An 8,999-nucleotide genomic window follows, 5' to 3' on the forward strand; every position below is an offset into this window, starting at 1 on the left:
TTTCACCCAAGGATTTACAAAAATCAGCATGGCATAGTTTCTATCCCATGCATAAAACTATGCCAATGTAAAAGATTATATTTTACACCATGCTGTAGTTGAGAATTAGAATTTTGTTAAATCATTAGTAGTTGATAGGAAATATTAAATATCTCAAATTGAAATATTAAAGGAAAAAGTACACATACATTTCCCCCCCCCAAAAAAACCCTGATTGATTTATTTTTAGTTCTGGGATTTTCAATGAGTGTTTTGACACAAAAAAGTTGAATATAAAAATCTTTATAGTTATTCCACATTAGGCACAAAATGACACTGACATCAAGTTGCAACAGTAAAAACAAATACACTAAAATAAGAATAAATTAGAATAAAAAGTCATTATAAACATTTCACTTTGCACACTGTACAAATTATGATACACACTGTATACATGATCCCATCAACAATTGTATGGAAATAATGGGTATATTCCAAAACATAACCTCTGAATGACATCACAACAAATCAGAAAACAAGTCGTGAGTCAGTCTGCTGCATTTCTTCAATCTCTGCTGAAGTGAGGTCATTATTTTTCAACCTGGAAAGAAAAGGAAGAAACTGAAAGTATTCATCATCCAAAAGCATGATGTTATGTAATGTGATTGAAAGAAAAAAAGGCTGGTGTTTTTGACTTTTGGATCACAAGCAACCTGTGGCCTCAACCTTCAGCTCGTTATCATTCCAAGATATTTGGGATAATTTTACTATCCTAATTTTCAGTTTGGTAATGTCCCCATTCTCTTCCAGCATCACTATGCACTTAGTGGTGCTGGATAGGATATGTCTATGGGCTGTACAAAGCATGTTGGTTATATTTATTTTGCACACAAACACTCTCGGATAATGAGATTTCATCTGGCCAGTTCAGAATGCAGATTATAAAGTCAAGCCTCACTTTTCCTAGTGCTAGACCTAGGAAAAGTGCTTTGTGAAAAATTTCTAAAATTACCTGCTTGGTCATTAAAAATATTTCACTTTGCACACTGTAAAACAAACTTCTATACAAGTTAAAATTGATGTGAAGGAAGACCAGCAAATATTCAGCAGAATTTAGTAGATTCACACCTGCAGTTGTAATGCAACAAAATGCTCTGCGCAAGCATCAGTTAGCCTGTTGTTGAAGAGGTATTGCAAGACTGTGTGTATGGGTATGGTTTTGCATCACCTACCATACTGACTTGACATGATGATTGTGTTTTAGGGCTTGAGTCAGAGACTCTACCCCTGTTCTGGTTATGCAGTTCTCAGTCAACCTTTTAAAGGAAATAACAATGCCCAGTCATTTAAGCACTGCTGCATAATTTGCAAAATGGCAAACCAGACAGTTAGCTCATGCATATGACATCTGCACTTGTTAAATGTATCAAAACGTTTTGCTAAGATTTACCAGAGTTCCTCCAGTGATGTGCTGTTCCTGATGATGTTAGACATGGCACAAGCCCCTGCACTTCCAACACCATTGCCTACAAGACTGCCAGAATATTATTGTACTGTTAGTTTTTGTATTCTTTTATTTTGGAAATACAGTAACAAGAAAGTCGAAATGCTATGAACTGTCAAAGCTTACAAACTGTTTATGAATGTTTAAAGCAAATATTACCTGAGCCACACAATGGACTCGCTATTCTGCAAAGCATTTGCAAGGGCCTCTGCTCCTTCATTGCCTATCTTATTGCCCCATAGCCTTTGAATACAAAGAAATACTCTAAGTACCTTATAATATCTGAAAAACAGAATGAATGAAACTTTGCACAAGCATTTTTTTACCCTAAATACTGCAGTGAACGATTGAATTTCAGTCCCTCTGCCAGCTGCTTTGCTCCTTCTGCTGTAATGTTATTGTTACCTAGCCTGAAAGACAAAATATACTGTCATTATTCTATCACATTACACAGGCATTGTGAATACTGTAAATTTAATCTTTGGTCTGGTTCCATTTTTGATGATGGCATGAGCTGACCTTAAGGACAGGAAATTTTGTCTGGTCTTTAGCAGGTAAGAAAAATGCTTTGTGCAAGCATCAGTTAGCCTGTTGTTGAAAAGGCTGGACAAAATAAACAAAGTGATTATGCAAACTGATAACATTTCACTGTTAGATTTATATTTAAGTTAGCAACTGTTCTTGATATACTTACGCAATTTTCTGGAAGTTTTGAAGGTGGATGACTTTGTCAATCAGTTTGTGGATGCCCTCATCTGTAATGTTATTGTTTCTGAGGCTGTTAAGAAAACAACATGCAACTTTGTTAACAATGAAAGTTTACATTAATATGTTACATTTGTTTACTGTCATAGTTCAAGCAATCAAACTTTGATAAACTTAATAAGCTGATGGATAGGGTCAAAAAGGAAAACTAATGTGATAACAAAAAAACAGAACAATCTCAGTTTGGAAAATCAATTTCTACTGACTATGATACCTAGTGAGAACATGAGCAATTACAGAGCAAATTTTGAGCTGGCAGAGCAAATTGAGAATTTTATAAACAGTCAAAGGCTCGCTATTTTATAAAATTTCATAGTTATACAATTTTACTTTAAATAGTTATTTACATTGAATATGGCTCATATAAGGTGCATGGAACTTGTTACATTCAGTCTAAATAACAACCTGAAATCAAAGTATTGCTTTGAAAAATAGTAACACATAATCTGCTTAAATTACAGTAACAAAGTTTATGTTTGAGATATTTTAGATTCTTGATGTCTAATTTTGAATTTGGAACAGGGCCTATTCTACAAGCCACTTGGCTTTGTCATAGATTTTTTTCACAGTAAACACAAAACCACAAGTCTCCGTATGAAGGTATGTATAAGTAATTTCACTGTTGGCTGAATTCTGCACTGTAAAACAAGTGTCTCTAATTTACTGTAAAGTACCGACAGCTGTGGTTCACAGAATTTTACAGTATAAAAACAGTAAATTTTGTGGTTGCCAGAATTTTACAGTATTTATAGAGCAAATTTTTGGCAACTACAGCTGCTGGTATTTTACTGTAATGAGAGACGTTCTTTTTACAGTTTGTATTTTTCACCATTTAATAAATCACATCATTGCACTGTTCTGTTTCACTTATCCTTATACAACATTATACTCTTTATGAGTCTTGACTATCTCTCAAGGTGAATCAAAGGATTAATATTGGTGAGTTGATTTTAATCACACCCTCTTTCCACCTCCATTAATTTCAAGTAATTGAAATAATTATCTGAAAAAATGTAAAATAAGCTGAGATTGACCCTGTTGATTAATTAATCAAACCCTTTAAGTAAAGAAGAATTCAAACATTTTACTCACTATAGAGAGTTACAAATGTGCATGCAGGGTAGAAGCTGCTCCACTCCAACATCGCCAACTGAATTGTTGTCCAGCTGGATGCCAACAGGATTCTTTAGGTGTTGGAGCACATAAGCAAGTGCAGTGCACTCCACAGGGCCGATGTTACAGTATGTCAATTTCAGGTGCTCAGCCTCTAGCTTACTCATGGCATCTTTAGCAAGTCTGCTATTCTGCATTTCATAGATGCACTTGATGAGCCACACAAATTCTGGCATTGCATGCATGCTTTTCTTCTCTCCCTGCACAGGTTGAGGAATTGACCTGAAATGTTGCTGCATGCCTTTTGAAAGACATTTTTCTGCTTGTTTAGTCTTCTTCTCTACCAAAACACTAGAGCTGCACTGGACCCAGAGCTTTTGATAGCGCTGGGACAGAAGTCCAGACACAAAGGTGGCTGTGATCTGCAGATTTGGTGTTTCTGCCATTGTAGAATGTTCCTTGACAATGTTCGGTATGTTGGTTGAATTCAGACAAGCTCCAAAGCATGTACCTCTAAGCCTCTTCTTCTTCATTTCCTGCAGCTCAAAGAGTTTAGAGATAGCTGAGCAACCAGTGTTTCTTGACAAAATGGCAAAGAGAGCAGCTAAGAAGCATTGCAATGTAATATGTAGGAACTCATAGCATTTACTGTTGGCCAGGGACATATCCTTGCTTTGAATGAGAAAGCCCATGCAGATATCTGATTCAGTAACACCGCATGTCTCCATGTCTGTGACTGAAAAGATATAACTGGAGTTTGATATTCCCTCAAAGGCAAGCTGTCCAAGATGCAAGACTGTCCCAAGGTTCTCCTGCAGCCAATTTACTCCCATGGCACTCTTAACAGTGCTGTGGTGCTGGAAAAAGTGTTGTAAGATCATCAGGTAAACATCAGTGATTGTTTGCAGGCTTCCCTCACCACATCCAAGCAGCTCCTTGTGGCACTGTGAGACTATCCAACAGAGAACTGGACTGTGGCACAGTCCAAGTAAAGCTGTGTTTGCCTGTAGTGATTCTAAGACTTTGGCAGCCTCATTTGGATCACTGTGATGTTTTCTCACAAAGCAGTCAATGCCAGACAGGGAAAAGCCTTTCAAATGGATCTCTTTGTGTAAGTGTTTCTTCAAAGCAGGACCCACCGCCTCTGGACGACTGGTGACAACCTTTCTCACTCCTTTCATAAGAGAACCCTGGATTAAGTTAAATAATAGTACATCAACAGGTGCACGCTGGCTGGGGCAGCAAATCCTATGTTCGTCTGCAAAGCTTTGTTTGAGCTCATCTAGACCATCAAAGGTGAAGAGGACAAGATGAGGGTGATCCAGAATGAACTGGAAGATCTCCTCCTGCCCCCTGTCTGGCCAACAGCAGTGCTGAAACAGCAGCTCTTGTACTGACAGATCCCTTTGCTCTGAGTTCAACCTGCGACAGCTGAATGGAAACAGAAGGAGAAAGTCCTGCAGGGCCTTCCCTTGAGACCAAAGAAGGTGTAACCTCTGGAGCCAGGTGCTCTTTCCACTTCCTGCTTCCCCGGATGCCAGCACTGTGTCTGCATCATCATTTACCGACCCCACAGGCCCAATTATTTCCTCAAAGCCCATAGATTTGTAGTTATCAGCACTGTTGTTCGGTAGCTCCATCTGGACTTCAGTGTAGATGTCATCTAAGGGCATGTGGCTGGTCCCTCCATAAGTACTAAGGAAGCGGGACTGTGCCGACACAGAGCTTCTCAATTTCTTCTGGTATTTCACAAATTCTGACGGAAAAGAAGGAGATATACACAAAATGTGAAACATAGTAAACCCCAATGAGTTTTGTATTTGTATTGATAAGAGTGTCATTTTCTGCAGGGAAAGTTCTGAACTGACATAAGCTGAAAGACCAATCTGCAAGATGGAAGCAAAAACGGCAACAATTACACAAAAGGTCCGATTATAGTTTACAAATGTGGTCATGAACAGTGACCTTAATTTCTGCTCACGTGTTATGGGATTTGATGAAGTGTTTTGTCACAATATATTATTTCACTAATAGAAACAGATTGAAGCAATATGAGTGGACCATTAGTTGCTTCACATTTCACCTGATTTCTTTACGTATTGAACTGTAAAGTCCATAATGCTATTCAACTTATCTCCACTACCATTTTATTGAGCTTTTTTTTTTTTGTCTGTGTCTTTACAATATTTTATTGACACATTTTTAAAAAGGAACCACAACTGAAAATTTAACCACTGTAGTCAATATACCTTTTGTCAGGCTTGGGTTTGTCTGCTCCAGGCTTGATTCAGATTCTAGGCTTTGCTGAACATACTGCAGGACTACCAAAGACGCTGACTCTCCTTTGGATCTGACATGATCAAGTAGACGTCTTGCCTGTGAAAACAACAGAAACAGCTTAACATTTGGGGAAGACCTTGACTTAAATAGATAAAACCACAAAAGTTTCTGAGGTGTCATGTGAACATTTTAAAATAGAAAGATGGTCACATGGTGAAATGCACAAAAATATCCTTTGAAAGTGAGCCAAGGATCACTTTAGTGATCTTTGATTCATTTAGGACACATGTCATATCTCTAAAACTTTGAAGGAAATTCCAATTTCAGGTACCAGTTTGACATTTACTGCAAAGGAGCAGGCATATATGTACATCATAACAGTAATTGGTATTTTATGAATACCTATTATCTACCTATGAATACCTAATACCTATTATGAATACCTATTAATAGGTATTTTATGAATGCATGTGTTGATGTATTTTAGCCATAACCGTAGACGAGAAAAGCTTTATTGCTAGCAGGTCAGACAAGACCGTTTATTCATTTTTGTTCTATTCTAATAAAGAGCGATGTGAAAAATTATTTGGCCCTAAGAGAATTATTCTGCTTTTATGATCTGACACATTTTAATGTATCAGATCATAAAATAAATTACAAAATGAAGCAATGATGAACTAAAAACATATTTTTATAAGCAGGCAAAAAAGCTATCCAAAGCAACATGGCTCTGTGTGGATAAGAAGTCTAATTGCTACTATGAACTGCCATCACATGTTTGCTATAGCTGGTAATGAGTCTTCCATATAGTTATTATGGTCACACCATAGAATGAGCCACTCAGTCACCAGTTGTTGGACATTGTCCTATAAAATTTTGTGGTAAAGAGCAGAATTCATGCCATCATGAGTCATATTTCATAGGCATATATGTCCTGGTCCTGAAGCAGCACATCAGCCCCACATCACCACCACTTTAGGCAGTTGATGATGTTCTCTTTCTGAAATACTGTCGTTGTTTTACACCTGATGTAGAAGGACCCATATTGTCCAAAAAAAAACTTTTGTCTTGTCACTCAAAAGTCTAATTTTACCAAATTGTTGGGGATCATCATATCTTTTGTGACAAATGAAAAATTTAAGCCATGGTTTTCATTTTGACAAGCTGTGACTTTTGCTTTGGAATTGTCCCCAGTCTTGTGCTCTTTTTTTGACCTTAGTTAAGGTAAATGAGACCTACAGTGCTTTCAATGGTGTTCTTGGTTCTTTTGCGATCCCCTCCCCTCCTCAACTACTGTATATCCTCAATGTGCTTTGGTGTTGGGATGGTCTGCCTCCCTTATGGTGCTTCATTACTTTTCATGTTTTCCTCTTTTGGAAATACTAACTCTCACTGTGATTAGCTAGAGTCACTAAACATTTGAAATGGATTTGTAACCCTTTACATTTAAATATCAATAGAAGTCAATCACACTGTTTTCATTTTAGTTAACTCAAGATTAACAAGAGGGGTTGGTTACTTTATTTGTAGGTTGGTTTGGACAGGCTTTTTCCCTTAAATAAAATCATAATATGATTTTTTGATTAAATTTTTGTTTGATATTAAAATTTGTTTGATAACATGAAACATGTAAGATTAACCAAAAAAAGCAAATAATACAAATAATTTTTCATAGCACATATTTTCAGACTGTTGTGTTTTCTCACTATACCTGTTGAGAGGGAGTGTAAATAGGCAGCTGAATTCCATCACAATCTGTGGAGGAAAAGTGGCCTGATTCAACAAGCACTCTCAGAGCACCATCAATACAACCTTGGAGCTTGAGGACGAGGTCCGGCCTTTGAGTCAAGAGTTCCTCAGTGGACGTTCTCTGAGGCTTTTCTTTGTAATCTAAAGTGGAATGACATCCTGACAAGAAGAAAGCGTCTCCCAGAGCTTCTGGCAAGACCTGTTTGACCGCATTGAAGAAGAGCTCACAGCTGTCTGCACCTTTTGTATAAACCAAGTCAAGCAGTTGCCGTGCATTGCTGTATAGAGCCCTTCCTGGTACCAGAACATTTTGGCAGTCCTCCCATCCGAGCTCCCCTTGGGCAAGCAGCATGTCGATGACTCTTTCTAGATGTTCGACAGACCCGCCGCTGCAGAGCGCATGAAGAATTTCAGCACGTCGTTTCAGTAAAAGCTCCTGGGGCAAGCATGCCATCATAATGTCAGCTCCCATGCCTGTGGCAGTAAGTTTGTTCCTCTGCTATCTCTGGAGTCACATCCTGTCGCAGAAAGCATAATTGTGGTTTTAATATACGACGAGAACGTCTCCTTAAAGATTAACTTTCCCATCAGATGACTTTCACACACAAGCATGAACGATTTTTTTGTTGGGACACACACTGGCTGCATCCCATTCTATTTTATCAGACAAATATATGAAACTCTTAACAAGAAATGAACAAAATTTGCCTTTCAAGGCTTTCAAAACACAACAAAGTTGGTAAAAAGGAAAAGTACTCACTGTAAGGTTTTAACAACTGACCTCTTTTCTCTCCATCTGTTATTTAGGCAGATATGTTTAAGAGCTTAAGACCTGCCCCTTCCTCATTCCACATGTGAAAGCGAAACTCACTCTGATGCCATGTATGTCAAGTGGAATGAGAGTAACTATTGGTTACAAGTGAAACACAGCATCTAAAACATCCCCTAAAACACCAGTTGTCACTGGAAAGGCAACACGGTGATGTCACTTCCCTGATGATTTTTTTGAAGCAAGTATTACATAATATTTAGAGGAAGTTTGCCACCTGGTAAAGCCCCTTGTTGCGGTGTAGTGACATTTCAATATCCTCTTGTAGATGTTTGCAGCACAATTATAGTGAAGAAATTTCGGAGGAGCTAAAGGGAAAACACTAGATGTTTAGATTTGTCCAAAAAAGAAAATGAGCAAACTGAATGTCTGAGATACACACTAGTTGTAGTTTAGGGTTGGAGCCACATGATGGAAGTGTTGCATAGAAAAACGCACATAATCTTGGGACTTTTTATTGTTAATTCCTCTTTTTACATTTCCTTGTTTCTGTTTTCTATTATATAATTTCCTTTCTGCATGTTTGTGCTTACACATTCAAACTGTGTTCACATGATGTGGTAGATCCTGCAAATACTATAATAGAAACAGTTTAATTTCAGCTAAGTTGAATAAAATAAGCATGTTTGAGTAAAACTTCGTCACAGAAAACCAACAAAATGACAGTTATGAGCAAACACAGACTTCAATTCATATTGCTCTGTTTACGGAACATTGCAAGATAACTAGAACTTTCCACAATTTGTTACACTGAAAACACAAACCTTAGTTTCTCTTTTT

At 37.6% G+C, this 8,999-nt stretch overlaps 1 protein-coding gene across 2 annotated transcripts; it reads right to left on the reverse strand.

Annotated features, from left to right (window-relative positions):
- Positions 1-269: 269 nt before the first annotated feature.
- nod2 (nucleotide binding oligomerization domain containing 2) lies at positions 270-8,336 on the reverse strand. 2 transcript variants are annotated; one of them, XM_023332478.1, is made up of 11 exons: positions 8,172-8,336; positions 7,353-7,908; positions 5,611-5,737; positions 3,341-5,117; positions 2,178-2,261; positions 2,003-2,086; positions 1,810-1,893; positions 1,643-1,726; positions 1,430-1,513; positions 1,212-1,295; positions 270-580 (listed from the first exon to the last, which is right to left on the reverse strand). In XM_023332478.1, exons 2-11 carry the CDS (start codon positions 7,860-7,862, stop codon positions 508-510), a joined length of 2,991 nt encoding a protein of 996 aa, XP_023188246.1. In that variant the 5' UTR covers positions 7,863-7,908; positions 8,172-8,336; the 3' UTR covers positions 270-507. The 2 variants fall into 2 exon arrangements, with proteins under 2 accessions (XP_023188246.1, XP_023188245.1); XM_023332477.1 differs by having other exon boundaries at positions 8,151-8,336.
- Between the last annotated feature and the right edge of the window lie 663 nt (positions 8,337-8,999).

Source organism: Xiphophorus maculatus, chromosome 4 (assembly GCF_002775205.1).
Source record: "Xiphophorus maculatus strain JP 163 A chromosome 4, X_maculatus-5.0-male, whole genome shotgun sequence".
Lineage (NCBI taxonomy): Eukaryota > Metazoa > Chordata > Actinopteri > Cyprinodontiformes > Poeciliidae > Xiphophorus > Xiphophorus maculatus.

Excerpts from the sequence above, each read along its gene's own strand:
- nod2 (XM_023332478.1), bottom strand. The coding sequence starts at position 7,862 with ATGGGAGCTGACATTATGATGGCATGCTTGCCCCAGGAGCTTTTACTG. Across the intron at positions 2,262-3,340 it reads CACATTTGTAACTCTCTATA|CCTCAGAAACAATAACATTA; the intron begins GTGAGTAAAATG and ends TTTTCTTAACAG. Across the intron at positions 1,894-2,002 it reads CAAAATTTCCTGTCCTTAAG|GCTAGGTAACAATAACATTA; the intron begins GTCAGCTCATGC and ends TTTGTCTTTCAG.